This window comes from Opisthorchis viverrini (assembly GCF_000715545.1).
Source record: "Opisthorchis viverrini unplaced genomic scaffold opera_v5_5, whole genome shotgun sequence".
Taxonomy (NCBI): domain Eukaryota; kingdom Metazoa; phylum Platyhelminthes; class Trematoda; order Opisthorchiida; family Opisthorchiidae; genus Opisthorchis; species Opisthorchis viverrini.
The window spans coordinates 2,538,087-2,562,605 of NW_008751661.1; the positions used below are offsets into that span (position 1 = coordinate 2,538,087).

The 24,519-nt window shown below is 45.2% G+C and overlaps 1 protein-coding gene across 1 annotated transcript in view; it reads left to right on the forward strand.

The window, feature by feature from the left end:
* Window positions 1–1,393: 1,393 nt before the first annotated feature.
* T265_00529 (hypothetical protein) overlaps window positions 1,394–24,519 on the forward strand; it is a gene marked incomplete at both ends in the record, with an annotated part of 43,264 nt that continues 20,138 nt past the window's right edge. The window contains 9 exons of the mRNA XM_009164333.1: window positions 1,394–1,768; window positions 1,806–1,964; window positions 4,362–4,508; window positions 4,960–5,231; window positions 6,890–7,001; window positions 7,598–7,848; window positions 9,733–10,003; window positions 14,473–14,639; window positions 17,326–17,431. Of these exons, the coding sequence (XP_009162597.1) occupies window positions 1,394–1,768; window positions 1,806–1,964; window positions 4,362–4,508; window positions 4,960–5,231; window positions 6,890–7,001; window positions 7,598–7,848; window positions 9,733–10,003; window positions 14,473–14,639; window positions 17,326–17,431 (1,860 nt within the window). The remainder of the gene's footprint in view (window positions 1,769–1,805; window positions 1,965–4,361; window positions 4,509–4,959; window positions 5,232–6,889; window positions 7,002–7,597; window positions 7,849–9,732; window positions 10,004–14,472; window positions 14,640–17,325; window positions 17,432–24,519) is intronic.

Consider the following 24,519-nt stretch of genomic DNA (forward strand, 5'->3'; position numbering starts at 1 on the left):
ATCTGAAAAAAAACTCGAAACCTTGATCCATTTTGTGGATGCACCTGTATACGTTCACATCGCTTGCTGCCCCGACTACGAATACGCTATCAGTGCACTTGAAATGTTGTACGTTCGTCCTAAAAATATAATCTATGCTCGTCATCTACAGATTTGCAAACAAGACACCAGTCAAGATGTTGGTCACCGCTACGCACTACTACGCTCCACAAAAACGCACTGATGATGTCACCTCGATTGGTGATGAAACGTTTGCAATCGAATTGCCCAGCTCAGCGAACAAGCCAACGACCACCATCTACGATACCTGAGCTACCAACATTTTCCTCTATAGAAAAGATGATCAGTTTGTTCAGAAGCTTAAAACTTGGCCGAAAATTGTGATTTCAAGGCGGTGTCCGCCATTGACCACCAATGGTCGACGAACTTCAGTCTGCTACCATCAGAGAAAGGCTTCTGGCTCAAAATGAACTCACTCTCAATGAAGTACATGAATTGGCTAGGTCATTAGAATCGGCCCACAAACAAACTCTGTCATACTCGCATAACCAACCGATGTCGTTTTCTGCGGCTACATAACTTCAACAGACGCCTACGATTACCCCTTTACACTCAATCTCTCCTGATTCCACACCTTGTCTCCTGTCAATCAGTTCTCAGATATGCTGTTTTTATGGTCGTTCCAGGCATCCACGATCCAAATGCCCCGCAAAAAAGCAGTGTGTAAATCATGTGGTAAAACAGGACATTTTTAGCGTGTTTGTCAATCCAAATGTTTCAAAAATCACTCAACTTGCACCAGGGGTTCTGTTTTATCTTTCCTGTTGACTGTTGCTGCCCCGTACTGCTTATCTTGCACGGTGATCAATATAAAAATAAACGGAATAACGCTTCAGACCCTCATAGACACGGAAAGTTCGAGCAGCTACATATCTCCTTTGTTAGTTCGTACACATGGCTGGAAGATATATGCTAACGATTTTGTGATTGCCATGGCATCTACCTTTCTAACTTTTTCAACGGCTACTGCTACGTATCCATCGATTACAGGGGTACTGTTTACAAAAAATCAAGCTATTACCCAATCTATATACTGACCTGCTGCTAGGCCACGATTTCCCTGGTCTACATAGCTAGGTTCAAATCACATTCGGTGCGAATCTGGGTCCATTCACCCTCTGCGGTCCTACCGCTGCTACGGTGGAATCACCTCTTTTCTCTAACCTCTCAACCGATTGCAAACCTATCGAAAACACGGCGTTTTAGTCCTGACGATGAACAGTTCGTCCGCTCTTAAGTTAACCAACTACTGGATGAAGGTATAATTGAACCTTCGAATTCTCCCTGGAGGGCTCACGTACTGGTCGCGAAAAATTCAAGCCACAGAAGACTCATGGTACTGGACTTCAGTCAGACCATTAATCGCTTCACATACCTAGACGCGTATCCGTTACCACGACTGGATAAAATGATCGAAGAAATTTCCCGTCATGCTGTCTTTAGCACCTTAGACCTATTGAGTGCTTACCATCAAGTTTCAATCAGTGAGCAAGACAAACCGTATACGGCTTTTGAAGCATGCGGAGAGCTGTTTCAGTTCCGTCGCATTCCTTTTGGTGTAACCAACGGAGTAACATGCTTTCAACGTACTATTGACTATATAATCAAGTCTAAGAACCTAAGTGGCACCTACGCTTACATCGACAATGTCACTATTTGTGGGACTACCCAAAGTGAGCATGATCAGAACCTCAAATATTTCCATGAAGTAATTTAAAAAATATGGAATTACGTTTTACTGCAAGAAAAGCATCAAAGCAGCCAAACAAATACGCCTCGGCTATAAAGTTCCTGAAGGAATTATCAAACCAGATCCTGAACGAATGAGACCTATTCCCCTCATCCCTAGTCCTCAGTCCTATCGTCTCATCCATATGACACTAAACCCCAACAACGAGTTGTTGGTATGTTTGCAATAGATACCATACTTTGAAAAAGTCAGTGTGCTTGTCAGAGATAAGACTTTCCCCTTACCGGAGCGTGTGGAACAGTCCTTCAAAAATTTAAAGGTGTTAGAGAACGCCATGGTTGTGACAGTCGACTACAACGCACCCTTGGTTGTCGAGATGAACGCCTCAGACAACCAATTCTGCATCTCTGATTCAGAACAGCCGACCGGTGACCTTCTTCTCGAGAACACCGACACCGAGTAAAAAGAATCATTCTACCATTGAGAAAGGGACATACGCTCTCGTTTAATCTATCCTTAAATGGAAGCATCCCTTCGGGAAACAGTTAATGTTTATCGCTGACCAGCGGTCGGTTTCCTTTATGTATGGTGTGTCACACAAAAGTAAGTTAAAGAAACGATAAAATCCAGCAATGGAAAATGGGACTCCGCTTTTAACTACGATATCAGCCACAGACCTGGAAAAGGCAATCTGGTGGCTGACACCTTATCGCGTAACCTATGCGCCAATATGATCGGCAGTGATTAAAGGAAATTCATGATTCCTTGTGTCATCCCGGAATTACTCAAACGCGTCACTTCGTTCTTTCCAAAAACTTGCCGTTTTCCTTCCAAGAATTAAAGACTATCTCAAAAAGTGCGGTTTGTGCCGCCATCAAACCGCTGTGTCACAAACCGCTCCCGCTACGCTCATCAAAGCGGCTCCACCACTCGAACGAACTATCATCATTTTAGAAGACCTCTGCCTTCTGTTACTCGAAACCAATACCTCCTTATTATCGTTGGCGAGTTTTCCCATTTTCTGTTTGCCTTTCCTCGCGCGGATGCATGTACATCTACCGTTATTAAATAGCTGTGTAGATTATTCTCTTTGTTTGGTGTGACTGCATGCGTACATTCGGATCGTGGCTCCTCATTTATATCTGACAAACCGTCCACATCCTTACATGACAGAGGAGTTTGCACCAGCTGAACAACTTACAATTCCCAGGGGAACAGGCAAATCAAACGCCTCAACGAGACACTCTGAAACACAATCCAGCTCAGATTCAAGGCGAAACGCCTTCAAATCTGTTACTGGGAATCGGCTCTATCAGATACCCTCCCTTCTCTGCGTCTCCACGATTGCCACTCCATATGAACGAATGTTTTGGTTTGAACGTCGGTCATCCTGTGGTTTGTCTATACCAACTTGGCTGACTATCACAGGACCTGTTTTACTGAAAAGATTTGACCGTGCCTCAAAGTATGAACCAGTCGTTGAGGGAGTCGAACTTATGTACTGCAATCCACATTACGCCCATTTTCGTTTTCTCAGAGAAAAAGAAAGCACTGTATTCGTCCACCATCTCGCTCCTTGTGGTGGTCGCACACATGTCAACGAGTTAACGTGTACCTCATACACTGGAGGCAATGGCGTTCATACACCCCTTTGTCCGACTTGTACGCGCCTCCGCTCAATATTATTGAGGATAATACCGATCATACTTCAGTCTCACCTCCGTGCCCGGGCGATGCACCTGCATCTCCAAATACATATAACCCCAGCATCTCTGATTCAGTCAGGCTCCAGAAGCGTACGTGGCCCCACATTTTGAGAAACCGAAAAGCCTGACCACACCTAACATTACCCCTTAGTAAATTTTTACAATCATTCATTCAGTACCTGTGTCCGAGTTACTCTTCTCTGCACACAATCCAACGGCCATCATCGCTGAAAGAAACCGTGGCAGCTCTAACCACCGCAAAACAAGTATGCGGTTTCCGTAGCGGAAGGACGATGATGACGGTCTATCTTTGGGAGCTGAGTTGTGGGCTTAAAGACTGTACACATCGAAAGTCTGACTTTCCGCCCTATGCGCTCTAAGTACATGGCGGATGTTAAGATGACGTATGCAAACATTTGTAAACACGTTTATTGTTTTGTCTGGGAAATAATAGCAGCGTTGGAGACGTGTGCGAGGTCGATAAGGTCCTCATCGTCGATCGGTCTTGTCAGTATATCGTCAATTGCTGAGATGAATCTGGAGACTACACCCAGTCGAATGTTACTACTTACAGAGAGACCGTTAAAAGGCTTTTCTACCCTACATTCCTATTTATCTGAATATCTATATTGCTACCTTGTCGATGCCTTTGGTGATACATTTTCCACGCCTCCCCTAACAACCTTTTTCTCAAACTTCTCCAATATTTTCTAGACCCCGGACGTGTGTCACCAGTTCTTGCACTCTACTTTTGTCTTGTGATCCGATGGAGGTGGAAGACCGGGGTGTTCTCCCCTCTGCTGTCCCGCCCCCTCTACCTACCATGACTCAGGTCCGTTAACCCATACGTTTGCATTATCTGACTAAAGCAGGAAGTATCATCCTACCTGTTGAACATGTTGCAGCGACGTCCAATGTGTCTTCCCCTCACACGTAAAGTCGTTCTGGAGGGGTGGTTAATGAAACGTGGTGAACATATCAAAAACTGGAGACGACGTTTCTTCAAACTTCGTGAAGATGGTACGTTTTATGGATACAAATGTCAACCAAAAGTAAGTGCTGAATCCTTCCAACTCCAGTATGGTTGAATCACGCGTATGCTCTTGAATCTTTCTTACAATGATGGTTTCGTGGGTTATCCATCTATGGTGTCGATCTACATTTCTTTCAACGTCCAGTCTGTGGGATCAACCGGTTTAATTTCCTCGGGCATCATTTTCCCTGACAAACGTCTATAAATATTATCAGCAACGCGAACAGCCGCCTTGAGTAACAATGAAGCTAGCATTCTGACCTCACCATCGGGTGATTCTCGTTTTCACATCGAAACTGGTTTTGACCGTACGCCCGGAAAGGTCATCATTAGTCTGTTTAGCCATATCTTGGACATCTTCGTCCTCGCTATAATCCTGATTTCGGATTCTCTCCCTCCTACCGTAAAATTTTCGCATTCTGCCTTTTTGGTACCGCAATGTGGCCCACCTTCACTTTGCCCTACTCTAGGATGATACGGCATTGCCACTAAATAACTTCACCGTCCGGGATTGCCAAATAATCTGCCTCAACAAACCGAAGCCATTTACTTTCCTCATCCGAGGTCTACAATGGACCAATATTGTGGAGCGTCTGTTTTTCGTTGAAACCGAACAAGAACGAAGCGAATGGCTAGGTGCTATTCAAACGGTGGCCAATCGTCTTCGATCTACTGCCGAGGAGCCGATTTCGATTCTCTCCGTTAGCCTGGACGAGGATGTCGCTTTGGATATTCCACAGAGGTTTGTATGCGTAGATTTTGTGTACTAACTACTTTTGTTACTGCAGTTAGTGCTGTCTTTACTCTTGATTTGAACTCCAGCACATTAGGGTTCGTATCGTTGCTCCAGAGCCATTGCAGACCGTAGTTATCATGTTTTGTCGTTGGTTTTTTCACTGAGCTGAACAGTTTGATTAGAGCCGTTTCATCACCGATCGAGGTGACATTACAGTGCATTACCAGGGGCCTAACGATGCGTAACGATGGATCAGTGGTTGTGTGCCATCATTATCATCACGAACAGCTATGTGGTTCATCGACAATGTCTTGACCAACAACAGCGTTATAAACTTGTTGTCGGTGAGCCCGTCCGAGTAGCCGTTACTTTTATTCGTCTTTGCTATTGTGAGCTCACATCACTGCACGCACTCCCTGTTTCAGCCTGTCTTTTCTTGTCCATGAATAACATTAGCTACTCGATTCACTGACACTCAGCTGAATGTCACGGTTTTTTATGTGTGGCTAGTGAACCAACTCTGCTGTACAACGCCTGTCCCCTATCAGTACGCCTTTAGCCATTAATGGCATTAATGACTGTTCCAGCATCGCCTAGCCGTCGTTTCGAGTGTCAATTCCAGTCTTCGCACAACTGATCGCATACTGGAGGAGACAGATGGTTTGGTTGTTTCTGACCTTGATAAGAAGTCAGTTAGTTGGGACTAGAGAACGGATTTGGTGTCAGACCTAGCAATTAACATCTCTTTCCTCGTTAATGCCTTATGGTATTTTATCGCCTATATTTTGGCAGTATGACGTTATTGGACATTGTGGTATCCAAACTAGTGCTGATTTACACCACGGAGACGTAGCTGACGTATCTGTTGGATCCAGAGAAGCTCAACTCTCCTGTACTTGAGCTCGTTGGCATAGAGGGGCTCGTCAATCTGGCCCTATCGAGCGACCATACTCCTATCTGAAAGAATACACATGTCAGCATTAGCTAATCAGAACTGTCTGCGTGTACTTGACCGTGGATTGTCTTTCATCTGGAAGGCAGCGGCCTTATGGACGATTCTCACCAACCTTGCTTCCCAATCCGATACGGGATTCACACGAATCCCAGTTCCACAGTGCGTAGGTATACTGGTTTATCCGAGTACTCGCATCCACTAATGTATCCGGATCCTTTCTTGTCCATCAGATAACACAGTGGGACTAGCGCGTTCATGAACGCGTTTGAATATCACGTCCCGGACGTTCCAGCAACCTTAAGCAACGAACTGATTCTTTTTTCATGACCGATTCTTCGACAGACCTCGATGTTGTTCCTTTTGAGCATCGAAACAATCCTCATACACTGTTGGTCATACACACCAATCCACTCAACTCGTTCACTGTTCATCCGCTTTTACTGCGTTATGCGTCAAAAGGCCTGAGAAGGTTGAGGTTCCATCGCTTGTTCTTGATAGATCGACCAAGCGTTTTCTCGGTACTCCGGATAGCCACTGTGACTTATTCACGTTCATTAACTCATATTATTTTGCATTCTTCGAGAAGAATTAGCCGTGGTAATGCCAACCACGTTTATTCTATTATTTGGCTGATCAGACTAACTATTTTGCCACCGGCTGCTTGTTTCTCTGACAGGCCGGTCAAACGGTACACAATGAACGACTTTAGACTTGTCAGAGTTTTGGGAAAAGGGACGTTTGGTAAAGTAGTCCTCTGCCAGGAGCGAGATACGGGATATTTTTACGCCATGAAGATTTTGAAGAAGTCCGTTCTGGTAGAGGTGAGTTCCTATATGACATCATCCCTGTTGTATGTGTGTGTGAGCGAGAACATGCCGATATCTTCTATTATCCCCGCCAGCACGCTCGTGCATTTTATTATTTTTCATCTTCTCTAGCCATTCTCCCGAATTTCTTGCAGTTTCTGCATTTATTCATGGATAATCTATCCTCAACGATCACCGTTAGCACAAACGCTCGGCAAGTGGTTCGAGCGCGAATTTACTGACCAGAAGGCCTGTGGTTCGAACCCGACCTCTACCTCTCAACTTCCCTGTCTAGGCTTGGGCAACCTGACAGTATCCCAGTCCTCGTGCTTCTTTCGGGTGGCATGGTAGCTAGGCACCGGAAGGGTGTTACAGCTGAACGATTTATTTATTTATTCAACGCATGGTATACACTGAGCACTGTTTTGAGAATCTGCTAATGAAGTCTCAGTTAGTGATGGTATCACAATTTTTACTATATCATAATGACCATATGCCATTCGGTTGTGAGTTCACGTGAAGACGTCTTTAGTACCTAGCACTTGGCTCATTCATACTGACTGTTTTTGCCACCGCTTGCTTCCAATCGCCCTTTTATTCGTTTTTTTTAGAAGGAAGAGGTCGCTCACACCTTGACCGAAAACCGGGTGCTTCAACAATGTCATCACCCGTTTATGACTCAGCTGCGCTATTCGTTCACAACTCCGGATCGTCTTTGTTTCGTGATGGAATATGTGAACGGCGGCGAGCTGTTTTACCACCTATCCCTTGAGCGACGTTTCTCAGAGGATCGAACACGGTTCTACGCGGCAGAGATCACTTTGGCCCTCGGCTATCTGCACACGCAAAATGTGGTTTACAGGTACAGCTTAACCTCGTTATAATGGCGCTGCCAGTTTCTGGCGCTTGTATTTAGGATCTGTCTTGCGTGATAATCTTACGTTATCGCAGAGCTTTACCGAAAACTGCTCCTCAACCTGTACCTTGCTGACCGAGTAACCCTTTTTGTGCGACGACCATACCAACCAGTGGTAGCTCTACACTACTCACCATACTAAATACTTTTATACGGCGGTTTGATCTGTTTTCCTCTGACAGGTTTTCACCATAGGTTTGCAAAAGTCACCCAATAACACTCCCCTCTTTGTTCGCCTTTTCGTATTGCGCTTAGTTACAGGGTCACTCGGTTTGAATGTCTTTGTTACCATCCAACTTTTTTGACCAGTATAACCCATTCTCATGAATTCTTATAAAAAGACAAAGAAGCTATTCTGTGTTCCTCGTTATTCTCATCTAAGTTGACTTCACTACTTACGAGATAGAATGAAGACTTGCATAATCCGATTCTCAATACCGCTTACACACTTATTGGAGGATAAGCAATTTCAGTTTGCGAGCGATCGACGTCACTAAGTGAGCCAATCAGACCTTACACGGTTCTACGTTGCTCGAAGTGGCGATTTTGGTGTCCGAACTTCTCTTACGTCTTCTCACTCTGTTCCCCTTCAGCGGTGAGAAATACGTGGTTTCACAATAGTACTAACGTATCTACTTTCGGTGTCACACCATCAAGCGGTCTCTCGGTGGACAGAAGTTTCCCACCAATAGTGTCATTCCATGTTTGTCTGCACAACTCAACGGTTAGGTACTCTAACTTTTGTTGACGTAGACTAGGCTGGTTTCAGCTGTGTACAGCTTGATCACATTTTGATAAAGTGGCTGCGTTGTTCACTTTGCTGAAATGCTTGACATAAAGTGGTAGTTTTGGCGCTGTGGGATCCACTTGGTTGTACAGAACAATATGGCACGCAGCCAGCACCAGTGGGAAGCTTACTGTTACTTTTTAGTCAGACTACCTGGGTAATGATTATCTCTCTTTACGTGCTGGTGTTGTGTTAGATGAATTCTCCAAAGGATCACCAGATAACGGTTATGCCTCAGTTCTGTTTTCGGTCTGATGCTCTCAAGCTGGTTTTTCAGCAGAAGAACTAACGAGGGTACACAAAGTATATTAAGTGCTCGAAATGAGTGTGTCTTATTTAAAGTGTGTAAAACGACAGCAGTCTGGAAATTCGGACGCCTTCTGGACGCGGTATTGGCAACCAGCCTTCAGTGGATATTGGAACACGAGTGGCTGCTGGGTACATATTTTCGGCCAACTAGAGCTTGCTTTGTTGCTCGAGCAACCAGGTCTTCTGGCTAATCGAGTGCAAGTGACTAGGTGGTCTTGATGTGGGATTCGGGTCAATCCTGCTATCCATCTCCCGCTCCAATACGTGCTCATATTTGTCGATCACAACGGTTCTGGAAGATTTAGTAGCCATGCTCCTTTCTGTTCGCTGTTGCATTCCTTTTCCGTGGTTGTATAGCTGTCAAGCTGTTCATGACGATACCGTACCCAGTTAGCATATTGGTTCGATGATACATGTTCCTTTTGGGTTCTGTGAATTAGTTTCGTTTGTACTGTATCCAGTGCCTGCCTGCTCCGAATTAACAGCTGATCACAAATCTTAATCGTCTGAGTTGTGTCTCACAATGACTGCCTAGTCTTCCAGGTGAAGTCGGCGAGTTTGGAGGACGGGTAACAAGAGTTCGGCAGTATTGGTTTCTGGACTGACGTAACCAGCTGGTTTTTCTAGCTTTTGGATAGATAATGCTTCTCTACAGCTTGGTTTCTTTTATTATTATTATTATTATTATTATTATTACCTTGAGGCGTTTTTGTGTATTCCCCCCACCTGTTTAGGGATTTGAAGCTGGAAAACCTGCTGTTAGATAAGGACGGTCACATCAAGATTGCTGATTTCGGTTTGTGCAAAGAAGAGATGAGTTACGGGACTATGACCAAAACGTTTTGTGGTACTCCGGAATACCTGGCCCCCGAGGTCCTGTTAGAGAGCGACTACGGTCGCGCCGTAGACTGGTGGGGTCTCGGAGTCGTAATGTACGAAATGATGTGTGGGCGACTCCCGTTCTACTCCACTGATCATGAGATTTTGTTCGAGTTGATTCTACAAGTATGTTTTAACCCATTCCTTTCCAGTTTTGCTAAACCTACACCGATGTCACCTTTTGTATAATAGAAGCTGATCGACTCAACTTGTAGCTGTGCCTAACTAACTGCTCGATTACTTTCTTTTATTTGAGCTGCTTTCGTCAGTACAATAACGTATTAATAAACATCCCGCATTCATCAATCTTCTCTAATTCCCCATGACCTTTTCGCTGAACTTATTGTCCCGGTAATCTAGATAGCGGACGGCGAATATGGTCCGCGAGACAAAAAATCCTTCCCACTTAAACACTGCATAGCTGAGTGGTGGGCCCTGTTTTGCTCGCCTCTTTGTTCATTCTGACTCGTGGTTTTGTGAGCCAATCGGTTCGTTGTGAGTACGCTGGTGCAACGTTGTATTTTGACAAGAGGCAGAGTACCCAGTGAACAGTTATCACGTTCAAACAGATCCACTTTGTCTCAGGCTTTTAGCCGGCCACCAGCTGAACCGAAATACGATATCCGCATGCGCGTGGGTACGTGCTTATAGGTTAGACTCAACTTATTTTGTAGACGACGGTACGTATGCTTGCTGCTTGAGGTCCGAACCACACACTTGCCAGGGTTTCGACGACAAAGTCAACTTGTTCACAACTTCTTTTTTAAGTAAAAAATAGATTAATACGAGCAACCGCGCCCATTTTTTGTATGGGAAGCTTCTCCAATGGAAGCTATTTGAGCAGCAGTCCAGCTGGTGCCTTGTCGTCTTGCCGCCCGAAATAAGCACGAGGGCTGAGATACTGCCAGGTTGTCCAAGCCTAGACAGAAAAGTCAAAATGCAGAGGTTGGGTTCAAACCACGGACCTTCCGGTAAGTGAATACGCGCCTTAACCATTGCGCAATCTCAAACTTGGAAAACACGAGATACTGTTAGACAGCTGCAATCCACAAAGTGGGGACTCGGGAGGACCAACTGATGAACCTTCAGAAGAGTGAAGCTTTGTAGGACACAAGAATGGTTGTAACATCCAATGACTTCGCTATGGATGTGCCTGAAACACCGCAGTTTCTGGTGTGCTTCTTCAGAAGTCAGAGAGTGAAGGCACCATTCGATTCAGAGTCATCACTGAGTAGTTGGTACAGTTCATATCCTGTCAGAACTTCTGCTCTCAGCTCGTATGTGTTCACCGATATATTACGTTAGTGGAAAGATGGCTCAAGTGGTTAGAGCGCGAATTTACTGGCCAGAAGGTCCGTGGTTCGAACCCGACCTCTGCATCTCGACTTCCCATGTCTAGGTTTGGGGAACCTGGCAGTATCCCAGGCCTCGTGCAACCTTCGGGTGGTATGGCAGCCACCCACCGAAGGGGTGTTACAGCTGAACGATTCGCTAGTCTTATTTTTATTTCGGATTCTCGTTGGTTACGTTGGATCTTTCAACCAGTGACCTTTACAATGTTGTCAAGAGGGTCAGATTCCTAAAAATAATCCCAGAATGCCCGAAACATACTGATGTAGTCAAACCACATCAGGATCGCAGTAGGGAAGCTGTGAAGCATCCAGGCCAGAAAATCCAGCTTCCAGTCAATCGATTCATCCAAGACTGACGGTGATGAGTGTTCAGGGGATAGTGGGTGTTAACCCAGCACCGATCGGACAGCCTCAATCATGGTCGAAAGTGCGCTTCAAATACCGCGAGGCACCTTGTAGCTTTTGCACTTGCTTGTTCCGCAATAAAGTTGTTGCGTTCCTTGTTGGTGTCTCCTTCCGATACTAAGGCACTGGAGTGGGGAGAGCAGTTGGTTACAGCAAATGTGGATAGAATCAATGTATTCTTTGAACGAGACTGTGTACGAACATTGTGTTAAAGGATAGGCAGATTCTGGGAAGGGCGCCTCCAAAACGTGATGGTGATGAGAATACGCTGATTTACGTGGGTCTGTCATTGGACATAACCTGAATATAACGCAGATGATGGACATTTAAGAGGCAAACGTCTCTATTTGTCTATCTCTGCTCATTCGTAGTTAGTTGACTCAGGATAAATAAACCGATTACTATTAATTCTGACATGTAAAAACCTCATGGACTGGAGACATTCTTCATTTAGGGAAATCTTCGTTTTTTCTGATCCCTTATTAAGCTGTTTATGCAGTAATCCCCCGAAGACGGAACATTACCGAAAGTGGTGCCCCTTGAATTTGGTTTCTCGTGGAGGGGGTTTCCGTTCCAGTTCGAAACTCATTGTTCTCCCCAAGCGACCGTTATCTTCTAAAGCTTTATCACCGTTACCTCTGCATCTCGACTTCCCATGTCTAGGTTTGGGGAACCTGGCAGTATCCCAGGCCTCGTGCAACCTTCGGGTGGTATGGCAGCCACCCACCGAAGGGGGGTTACAGCTGAACGATTTGCTAGTCTTATTTTTATTTCGGATTCTCGTTGGTTACGTTGGATCTTTCAACCAGTGACCTTTACAATGTTGTCAAGAGGGTCAGATTCCTAAAAATAATCCCAGAATGCCCGAAACATACTGATGTAGTCAAACCACATCAGGATCGCAGTAGGGAAGCTGTGAAGCATCCAGGCCAGAAAATCCAGCTTCCAGTCAATCGATTCATCCAAGACTGACGGTGATGAGTGTTCAGGGGATAGTGGGTGTTAACCCAGCACCGATCGGACAGCCTCAATCATGGTCGAAAGTGCGCTTCAAATACCGCGAGGCACCTTGTAGCTTTTGCACTTGCTTGTTCCGCAATAAAGTTGTTGCGTTCCTTGTTGGTGTCTCCTTCCGATACTAAGGCACTGGAGTGGGGAGAGCAGTTGGTTACAGCAAATGTGGATAGAATCAATGTATTCTTTGAACGAGACTGTGTACGAACATTGTGTTAAAGGATAGGCAGATTCTGGGAAGGGCGCCTCCAAAACGTGATGGTGATGAGAATACGCTGATTTACGTGGGTCTGTCATTGGACATAACCTGAATATAACGCAGATGATGGACATTTAAGAGGCAAACGTCTCTATTTGTCTATCTCTGCTCATTCGTAGTTAGTTGACTCAGGATAAATAAACCGATTACTATTAATTCTGACATGTAAAAACCTCATGGACTGGAGACATTCTTCATTTAGGGAAATCTTCGTTTTTTCTGATCCCTTATTAAGCTGTTTATGCAGTAATCCCCCGAAGACGGAACATTACCGAAAGTGGGGCCCCTTGAATTTGGGTTCTCGTGGAGGGGGTTTCCGTTCCAGTTCGAAACTCATTGTTCTCCCCAAGCGACCGTTATCTTCTAAAGCTTTATCACCGTTAGGAACATAAAAAAGACGTTCAGCTGTAGCACCCTTTCGGTGCTTAGCTGCCATGCCACCAGAAGGAAGCACGAGGGCTGGAATACTGCTAGGCTACCCAAGCCTAGACAGGGGAAGTCGAGACGTAGAGGTCGGGTTCGAAACACGGACCGTCCGGTCAGCAAATTCTCGCTCTAACCACTTGGCCCATCTCGCCCGTTAGGAGCATGAGGGTCGGGCTGATCTCTTTCAGTTCATATTAGTTGGAAGCTCAGCAACAGCCTAATTTCAAATCCTACCGCAAGTAAAACGAAGTGATTTATGACTGGTCTGTTAGGTTAGGTATTTAAAAACGATCCATCACGATACAGGTGTACGAATAGGTTGACATACATATTGGTGTTTATCAATGATCATTGCGGTGGCAGGTGGAACCAATCATCAGAAATGAATCTCTAAAACATTTCCACTTGCATCTGAAATCGCCGTACTCAAGTATTTCCTCATTCTTCTCAAATTAGTCTACATCATTATAACATGATTATTGGTTCGTTTCATCAAAGGATTGTATTAGCCTACTCGTAGTCCGGATTTGAGTACGACCGGGATTGACGGAAGTGTAAACTTTGAATTGGAAGCGATTCGATTAAACAATGCATGAAGAGTGTTTTCCGATCACAAGTACTAAAAACGGTTGAGAGTTGTGACTGTCGTGGCAGTAGTATCATTCGACGTGATTTGGCATGGCTTAATATTTCATTACAAGCTACCGACACCGCTCTCCCAGTGACCGGTTCAATGGGGTCTGCTGCCTGCAACTAAGGGATTCCAGTCAAAGGAGGACACGTTTCGTAGTGTCCAAATCGTGCGGGTTCAGATCTTTGATTCACTTCTAATGTTTTAGTGTGTAAATACTCTACATCGTATGTGTATCAAGTACCTAAATCCGGTATCTTTCTGAATATGAGAGAAGTGAAATCTTTTCAGACTTGACCGCACTAGCAGTATACTAAACTGGGCAATATTTTTTTTCGAAACTCTGAAGGGTAAATTTTTTTCAGTTCGAGATCCATTGGTTTGGGTTATGAGCAACCTACTGAGTAGCGTATTCCGTCGTCTGAGATCAGTCCCAGACTCGTTCCATTACTGAACTGTTTTTTCCCCCCCCCCCCCCGTTTTTTTTCCTTTCTTGTCTGGTCTCCAGGAAAAGGTCGTATTCCCTTCTCATTTATCTCTGATTGCACAAGATATTCTTGCAAAGCTTTTGATCAAAGACCCGTCTTCTCGTCTTGGCGGTGGACCACGTGATGTACTCGATGTTATGGCCCATCCGTTCTTTCTTTCCGTGGACTGGGATAAGTTGATTCGAAAGTAAGCTTCTCCATTTTTTTTTCACCAACTTCTATTCCCATTCTTTTATGCAATGATCTTACAGTTAGAAACAGTACAAGAACCAATAAATCAAATCGTCTGAAGTGACGGTCATAATTAATTCAGTAGTCGGTGCACCTTCACAAAACTAGTGCTGCTAGTAGTAAATAAATTGTACACCGTCAATATCCTAGGCAAACTCAAACGAATTCTGCATGATGCATCGTCAACCGATGTCTACCTGGCACTTTGGTTGGTTGACACCAGCCAATGTCAATGCAAACGAGATGGCTCAGTGGTTAGAGCGCGAATTTACTGACCGAAAAGTTTGTGGTTCGAACCCGACCTCTGCCTCTCGACTTCCCTCGTCTATGCTTGGGCAACATGACGGTATCCCGGCCCTCATGCTTCTTTCTAGGGTTAAGCACCGAAAGGTTGCTACAGCCGAACGATTTCGCCGTGTGATTCATTTGACCAATCACGTACGAGCTGCATTTGTCAACTTTGGGTGATCAACTTCGGCACTCTTTTCAGCTGACGAATTACAGCCCAATTCAGAGCATTGGGCAGTCACCGGCCATCTATATACTGACTACTGTTACCAAACTTATACACAGCATTGCGGCTGGACTAAACACTGTTATTTTATGGCATAAAACGGACCACTCAGTTTTCTGTAGATACAAATGAGCAACAGAATATGACTCCGAATAGAGCCAGACGCACTTGATCGTTCATTCCTCTCATGTAGAACCTGTGTTTACTTAATTATTGCATTAGAGTCCATGACAACATCGTTTAGCCGTGTGGATACTGTTTCGGTGCGTAACTGCCATGCGATCCACAGGACGCAGAAGGCCTGAGTTACTGAAAGTTTGCCCAAGCTAGGGGTTAAATCGAACCACAGATTTTGTGATCGGTGTCTCTGTTGGTGTGGCTTTTATTTAGTTTGTGTTAGGTGATCTAAACAAACCTGTGGGAACAAGCTAACCAAAACTGCTGGGTTTGTTGTGCTCATTCGGTATGCAATATCATTTTGATTTCGCTCCTTAGATTTGCTTATTTTTAAATTCGGTTCATTTCAATCTAACATGAATGTGAAAGTCCCCTGCTCCTTTTATCCGGTGTTTGTGAATTGGGCGAATTTTTCAGCTACATGGTAATGAATGTAGAAGATGAACTAGAGTAATTACGCCAGAACACTTAGATTTGCTTATTTTTAAATTCGGTTCATTTCAATCTAACATGAATGTGAAAGTCCCCTGCTCCTTTTATCCGGTGTTTGTGAATTGGGCGAATTTTTCAGCTACATGGTAATGAATGTAGAAGATGAACTAGAGTAATTACGCCAGAACAGGAAGACGATCGTTCAAACGAGAGTGGTGTGACTGAACAAAAATACCTATCCCGCAAGACCCCAGAAACTGCAACCAAGAAGTTGCTCAGTTTCAAGCGAGTGTCACGCTACCTGACTAGGAAGTCCCGACTGGCGGGTCAATCACTGGGTCGTCGTCCGACGAATTGGACACACCAAGCACATCGCTCAAGCGTGAACACATTCGCCTGTTCGGAGGTTGAAATTCAGATGCGTCCAACGTGCGTTGGTGGAGTAGTGGTTACACGCTCGCCCCGCATGTCAGATGTCCGGGGTTCAAACCCCGGCACCGCCATTGGATATGCACTGCTGATGAGCTCTAATAAGAGCGAAACTCGAGTCCAGTGCTTCACTTTGGTGTGGACTCACCGGACTAATTACCTCAGAACAGGAGGACGGCCGTTCAAACGAGAGTGGTTTGACTATGAATAGAATAGATGCACATTGGTGATGATTACTCATGCTGAAATTTTATCGTAGTGGTGGTTGTTACGGGCATTAACTTGCTGACGAATGGTAGGCGTTCGATAACTTCAACAACTAGAGTGTTTCAGTGCACCTAGTCGCACGCTTCGGTTGTATATGTCAGTAACTCTGACGATTGACTTGTCTCCTGGTGACATCCTATTCCTCACTATTGGCAATACTGAGATTATGGCTCTGCTTGTTCGCTTCTAGGTTGCAAACTCTGTACATGATCGGGCGAATTGGACTACCTGAGGACCTCACTGTTTCCATCAGATTCGCAGATTCGAGCACATTCTACTAACTAACAACTAACTAAGAGCATGTTGATTGCATCGTGTGAACAAGCTTCGACCCTATACTCATTTGCATAGTAATTCATAGTCACACCACTATCGTTTGAGCGGCCTTCCTCCTGTTCCGGTGAGTCCACACCAAAGGGAAACACTGGACTCGAGTTTCGTTCTTATTAGAGCCCATCAGCAGTGCATATCCAATGGCGGTGCCGGGGTTTGAACCCCGGACATCTGACATGCGGGGCGAGCGTGTAACCACTACTCCACCAACGCACGTTGGACGCATCTGAATTTCAACCTCCGAACAGGCGAATGCGTTCACGCTTGAGCGATGTGCTTGGTGTGTCCAATTCGTCGGACGACGACCCAGTAGCTGTCCTGGTTGTGACGATCGATTGACTCGCCAGTCAGAACTTCCTAGTCAGATAGCGCGACACATGCTTGAAATCCACTGGGCAACGTTTTTGTTGCAGTTTCTGGGTTTTGTGGGATACCATATCCTGTATTCTATCGATGTCTGACTTACAGTCGATTATGTTTTGTTTTTCAGAGATGTCATTCCGCCATGGAAACCGGACGTGACCGATGAGCTGGACACCAAGTACATCCCAGAAGAGTTCCAAAACGAGTCGGTAGCTTTAACACCTCCAGATCAGGTGACCATGCCATCCTCGTCTCAAATTCTCGACGGACCTTATTTCGAGCACTTCAGTTTTCATGGAAGCCGACAGAGTCTTTGCAGTCATCTGAGCGGTTTTAGTTTCACCGATCAGTTCTGACAGTTATCGCTGCCTTGTTTGGGTGTACTGTCACCCAAATGCATTCCCACACAGACATCAGTCTCTGCACACCTTCAACATTACTCTACTCAGATCTGTCTTTACATTCAGATTTTGCGTATTTTGCCCTGTCCTTGTTCAATTTTGGTTTTGCAGGTCTTGTTTGACGTTTCCGTCTTTCATATAGGAGTTTTACTGATTGAACCTGACTGCCATTTGCATTTCAACTCGATTTTAGCACATTCGTTCTAATTCTTCACAGCATTCAGGGGCGTTTGTCACCCCCTCCGCTCAGCCAATCACCTCACATACTGATATTAGCGTTTTCCTTTGTATGCAGTTTTAATATTTCAAAATTTTGACGTAATATTTCCTTACCCGGAACTATTGGACGCTGCGACACGTCGGGACCGAATCAGGTGAGTATTGAACGGTATGTTGACCGTTTGCGTCTGGAACTGAAATTGCTTATCAACTGAATAATCTACTAACGGGACTGTCACGGCTCCGAGTCCCCACATAGGTGCTCACCATAAGAATGGGACAGCTTCATAGCAATTCATGACTTTGTGACTGACCTCACCTTCAGGATGGAATCTCCATCGAAACATTATCATTTTCCCGTAGTCTTAATATCATGAAGGCCCAAATGGAGCTAGTAGATCGGCTCATGTCAAAGACACCGTTATGTACTTGTTAACGTTTTGTTGATATTGAACGGAAAATAGATTGAGTGACGGGTGGACACAGGCGGTCGTGCGTTTGGAATGGTCAAAACAATGGTACGCGGGCAACTGATGGGACTCAGGAACGTTGTGTGATCTTTTGTTTACTTCTTAGGTCAACAAACCGTTGCAGGTGGAAGTTTAAATCTCCCCTGAGCTCGAGATTGCTAAGTGATTAAAGAGCCAACTTACTGATTGAAAGATTCACTGTTCGGACCCGACCTCTGCACTTAGACTGATTCTTTTCTAGGCTTGGTCAACCTGGCAGTATCTCAGTCCTCGTGCTTCCTTCGGGTAGGCGCCGAAAGGATGCTACGGCTGAAGACTATTTATTTAATCTGGGAACGTACCGAAGGGTGTTACAGCTGGACTATTATTACCACTTTTCTTATGAGCCGATGGCTGTATTTTAATCTGTCTGTTCAACTAGTTTAGTTATCTCGTGTGAACAAATTTTTCTGGTTCTCTCTAGAATTCTGCAGAATGATAAGTGTAAGTGTTTTGCAGCTTGTCAGTTCTGATCATTTGTCGGTAGTCGTCGAACTTGATACGGTTATTCTGGAACAGTCCACGTACAGTTGTTTTTGAGCCACGCACTCCCGACCCATGTGTAGTTGATGTGCATGGTAAACAGACCAAGCAGCTGCGTTCCTTCACTTCCCACTGCCATGGGGTCGCCCCATAATCTACACATTATAACTGAATCAATGACCAGTGAGTATAACCATTGCGTCACTCATGTAGACTCGCTGGTGAGTTCTCTAAGTCCCCCTATTGGTCAGCTGGTCATAGTCACGCGGCCGTGCAAACTGATTCTTTCGTCGAGTGTTTGGAGCGAACGATGGATTCAGCCGTCGCCGTTATCAGTACTGTTGGGGTTCTATCAAGCCAGCATGGATCATCGGATGAACGTTCAGTCTCTCTTTCACGATACACCTTACGATGAATTTCGTTAGCCACGAGAATCTTCCATGAAAATGCCAAATGTGGTCGAACCGTACTCATGACAACTGTGGGATTTTACTAAAGCTGTCAGAAACTTGTTATTATATTTGTCCTGATTGTTTCGACCTCAGTGACTTTTACGTACCGTGGTCGCCCTGCCATTTGTGCTTGCCATGCTACCCGAAGGAAGCACGAGGGCTGGGATACTGCCAAGTTGCCCAAGCCGAGACAGGGGAAGTCGAGAAGCAGAGGTCGGGTTCAAACCATGGACCCTCTGGCCAGTTAATTCGCGCTCTCACCACTTGAGCCATCTCGAGTGTTGCTCTCCATGTATATCTCAGAACGATTGGCTCTATTTTTTTAGGGCACACCCGGTGTTTTTTGCTGGTTTTGACCGGAGCACATGTCCTAAAATTGTATCGATGAGTTCATCATCCTGTAAAGTGTAGGTCCAGGAAAACCACGGCCGTTTTGAAGCACCCTTCTCACTCGTTTATGCGGTTATCGCGTTTACTAGACCACTGTCGACCCCAGTTGCGCAGAGACGCTCTCCATTCACCGTTCTACCTGAACTACGTCAAGTAATCAATATTCCTGACCATGGGAGAGGCCTCCTTCCTTAGTAGAACAACACACGTGCAAGAGCATATGTTCTGTCAGTACACTGCATTCCTGTCTGTGTTGTTTTACGAGCCTAGTGAAATGATCTGCTGACTCAGTCAAACGCGTCCGTGTTATTACTAGCAGCAGTTAGCAGAATTTTGCCAGAGCGTGTTCTTTCATGTACTGGTATGTGGATTCGCTTGTTTCGGGCGCCGATAAACCTCCCACCGTTGTTTTTACTGTTCCAAATCAGTTGATCTGAATCTTCTAGTACTTTGACGCATAATATACTTCAAGGCTTACTTCTGTTTCATATTGCTTACACCGCGAGTCGCTTTCTCTCTCTCTCCCTCATATCAGATCTTTATTCACGTAAGTACGTTTGCTTACATATCTCTCAACCCCATTTTTCCCCTCATAAGATGAAAATCTGCGCAAGATTCGCGAGCGAACTGCATCTGTTCATGTAATCGCTGTATGCTGATCGGGGACGGTGTTTTCCTGATTGCCTGAATGTCTGCTTGTGTGTGTGTGTCTGCTGATGCGTCATACATGAACACCTGCATGGTGTCCGTCACGCGAAAATGACCCGTATAGTTTTCAATCTGAGATGCATATCTAACGGAATACCCCACTTTTTGAATGCCGTGTGTATCACTATTATCCCTGTCTTTCAATTTCAGCTCCCCTTCACCTCAGAATGCATTACCAGGTAGGTGCCTGTGGCGTCTCCTTGTTCTCGGTTGAGTTTTTTTATGCTTTGGGAGGTCCTATCTGCAAGCCATGTATAATGTTTGCTTGCTTTTAGCTGTTACATTTCACCAATCAGTAACCGTGGGGATATCTGGAGCGTGGTTTAATAGTTAAAAGCGATAACTGAACACGTTTTTGGCGTTTGTTTTGTCAACTTTTGATGGGCTAGAACTTTGTGGTGCTATGCTCTAATGGCACAATAGTGTCATTGGCTTTGTCAGTATGACTTGTCGTTGGTGTATTCTGTCTTGGGGTTCTTATGTAGGCAGACGCTGGCTGTCATGTACTAGACTCCATTGCCTTTAGACCATTTGCTTTGTGCGCATTTGAGGCGAAAGTCTGACGGCCATCTTTGACCCAACCACTCTTCCTTTCAGGTTGCCACCAATTTGACTCCTGTGCGCGAATTTTTTCCGGTGTAAAAACTCTCATGCACACATTAGCAATGCCAATCTGTTTTTCCCATCAAACACGGACAATTTCTTAATCATTGGAGGTATATTCTGAATGGGGGCTTCACATCTCTGATCCATTAGTCACCGCTGTCGTGTAAACCCTGCTCATGGCAGAAAAAATGACGATACACGTGCCATATATATCGGCTGTCGGGAAGGCCCATTCCGCCCACTCGTACCGGTCACTCTAGAAAGCAACACTAGTGTCGATGCTGTCGTGCAACTGCAAAAGGCTTATTTCAGATGCCTCTAGGTGGGAAGAAAATACTCACCAGAGGAGGTCGCAGTTCATCCTTATTGTTCGGAGTTCTGACGGCTTTGAACGATCACCAACTGACAACACGAACACTAGTGATTTCGGTTCACCGAGATATCCTGCAGTGTCGCCATCCGAGCGTAGGGAATGTCTCAAGAAATCTATCCTGGAGGATGAACCACATCGGAATTTCCACAATCTGTTCCATAGATTCCTATTGAATGGAGCGTCGCCTGCCTCGCGGTTCGCGCTCTTATAAACGTGTCGTGGAAAACTGCGTATGCCTTGAAAGATTAGGACTCGCCATACAGACCACGGCCATTCCCCCACCGTCTATCCTACCGGATGTCTTCCACGACTGAAGAATCTGTTAAGCAACCATTCGTTTTTGCTATAAATTTGCTGATACCATCCATTGGTGCCCGAATCATGCCGCGTTGTGGTCTGTATTCTTTGAATTTGATTGGCGTGTTGAGCAGCTTCTCTCTGAATACTTCTTGTTCCTGTTCCGGTCGGTCGGTTTCCGATACATGCAGTAGTTGATGATTCTTCTCACAGTGGCAGCATAACGCCTAGTCTATAGCGTCTAGCACCTACCCAGAATACGGCTTGTTAACACCGTTTGGATGCTGGAACTTCGCGGCACGGAGATGATTGTGTCCCCGTCAACTGACTTAATTGCGATCAGACTAGTTACGGTCGTGTGGTGGAACTACGGCTTTGCTAAATAGAGCATAAAACTCTTCAACGATAGCAATTACCTTTTGAATATGAGGCTGATCATATTCCTCACCACCGCTTGAATCACTTTAGTGGCACTCTTCTTGTAGATGAAACAACGAACTCGCTGTTATCTGCTGCTTTAGTGGTAATAGGATCGCAACCGAATTTTTGCCATACCGACTGCTCTTATTGCTCACCACCGACCAAACATTTTACACAATCTTCTTTCAGATTACCACCTAAGTAAGTTCAACGCTTTTTCGACGAACTACCCCAAAACTAATGATGATAATCTGCGCACGATTCGCGGACCTGTAGTTTTGCATGTCCAGTCCGTCGCTGCTCAGTTTGGCATGTTGAGTTTCGTCGCTGCATCTGTGTCTGTCTGTCTGCCTGTCTGTCTGTCTGTCCGTATGCTTATCTCTCGGTTTGCCAGTGTATGGCTGGACATGTCCATAAACTTCAGAGCTCCACGCGGATATGATCCTTTAGTTTTCAATCTGATCGCACTTCACTGCATTTTTACTTCCATCTCACGCACAAAATATGAACGAACTGTATTTTATCTTACTTTACAGGTCATTTTACTCGTTCCCTTCCCCAAATTCCGTGGCGGTTTTCGCCACACCATCAGGTATGTGTTGCGATGCTCTTTCTCTCTCAAGTACCGAAATTCGCTAAATCGAAAAATTATTTTGTGTGCATAATTTTGTCCGTTGCACAGAGATCCATTTGAGCTGAGTTTGGGATGTTCGCAGAATAAGTTAACCCCTCACATTACTTAATTATTGTCTGAGTCATTCGATAGTGCAATACTCCCTTGTCATACCGCACTCCATCGTTTTTTCCACATCTTGGCCTTTTAGTACCTGCAGGCTCTTGTGTTTTCATCGACCCTATAAGTAGTATTGTATCGAGGACAATTCTTCGGTACCTCCAACCGAAACACGAGGTGGCCTTTGTGCACCATATTTTTTTTAAAAAAATCTCACCTTAAACGAACTGTTCGGTCGATATTTTCTGAACCTCAAGTTGATAGTCCAGCTTCTTCGCCCACGTCATGCTATGTCATCTCTCCTTTTGGCTGATGAGACTTCAAGTAATGGACTGAAGGGGATATTTTCTGAACCTCAAGTTGATAGTCCGGTTTCTTCTTCGCCCACGTCATGCTACGGCATCTCTCCTTCTGGCTGATGAGATTTCAAGTAATGGACTGAAGGAATGGTTTGCTTTGATGTCGGATTTATCCTACCACCACATTCTCCAACGTGGATGTTACAAGTGTAGCAAAGATGAACTGTGAAGCCGTCTACCTTTGCAATGTCACGGCCGTACGATCTGACCCGGTTTGGTATATGTAGCTCCCAGGCAAACAATATGATCTGCACAACGATGTTCACAGAAAGTCACTTCTAGCATCATTACGGAACGCCCGAACCATGTTCGGGCATACCGTTCACAGGTCTACATGAGATGGACCAAGTGGTTAGAGTGCGAATCTACTGATCGGAAAGTCCGTGGTTCGAATCCGACCTCCGCCACTCGACTTCGCCTGTCTAGGCTTGGATAACCTAGCAGTAGCCCAGCCCTCGTGCTTCTTTCTGGTGGCATGGTAGCTAGGCACCGGAAGGGTGCTACAGCTGGATGATTTTTTTCTACATGAAAACAACTAAGCGGCTTTGCTCAATATTTTCCGTCTCCATTGGTCCAATAATCTTTACTATATGTATGCGAAGCTCCCCAGACCACACTCACATGGCCTGGCATGCCTTATCATTACTTCACTGTCTATTTCCTGAATCTGGAAGAGGCCTCTTCAGAATGGTCTTGAATAGTAACTGATTGCAGGCGACTAGCGGCTTCCAGATCCGCGCAGATGACTGCTTCTTGTGGAGATCAAGCTGCCGCCGGACCGTGTAAACTGTGTTTCGAGACCACAACTCTGCCTTTGATGAGGCCTTGGCGTTGAGACAACGGTTCTCGCGTCGTTTGCGCATAATAGGTGCCCAAACCACTTCAGAATTTCTATTCACAGAGCTATATTCCGCCCCCGAAACTCCTCGCCGAGCACTTCTTCAAGCACCGAACTTTATTACTCCTCATAGAAATCGGTGATCGGAAACCCTCCAGCTTCCGAATATTATCTGCCCTTGCAGACTGCTGTTAGCAGTACCAAACTGGGGCTAAGCGGATTGTGGCGTTGAACAACTTGTGCGTATGCTAATCTCTGTTCTTTTCTACAGTGTGTTGTGTGGCTAAATCAAGGCGTGTTAGGCATTATAAATCTCACGTTGAATTTTTTGCTTACCTTATGTGTAAGGTGGTAAATCCATTCTCCCCATTCTCGTTCAACTTCGTCATCGATGAAGTAATGAGGCGAACACTGGACGGTTTTCAAAACCCCGGTGTTCAAATTGTTGCTGGCGAGAGCCTTGTCGATCTGGAGTACGCAGATGACATCGCCCTCATCTTTGAAGACCTTAGCGAAGCACAAGCCCTGTTGAA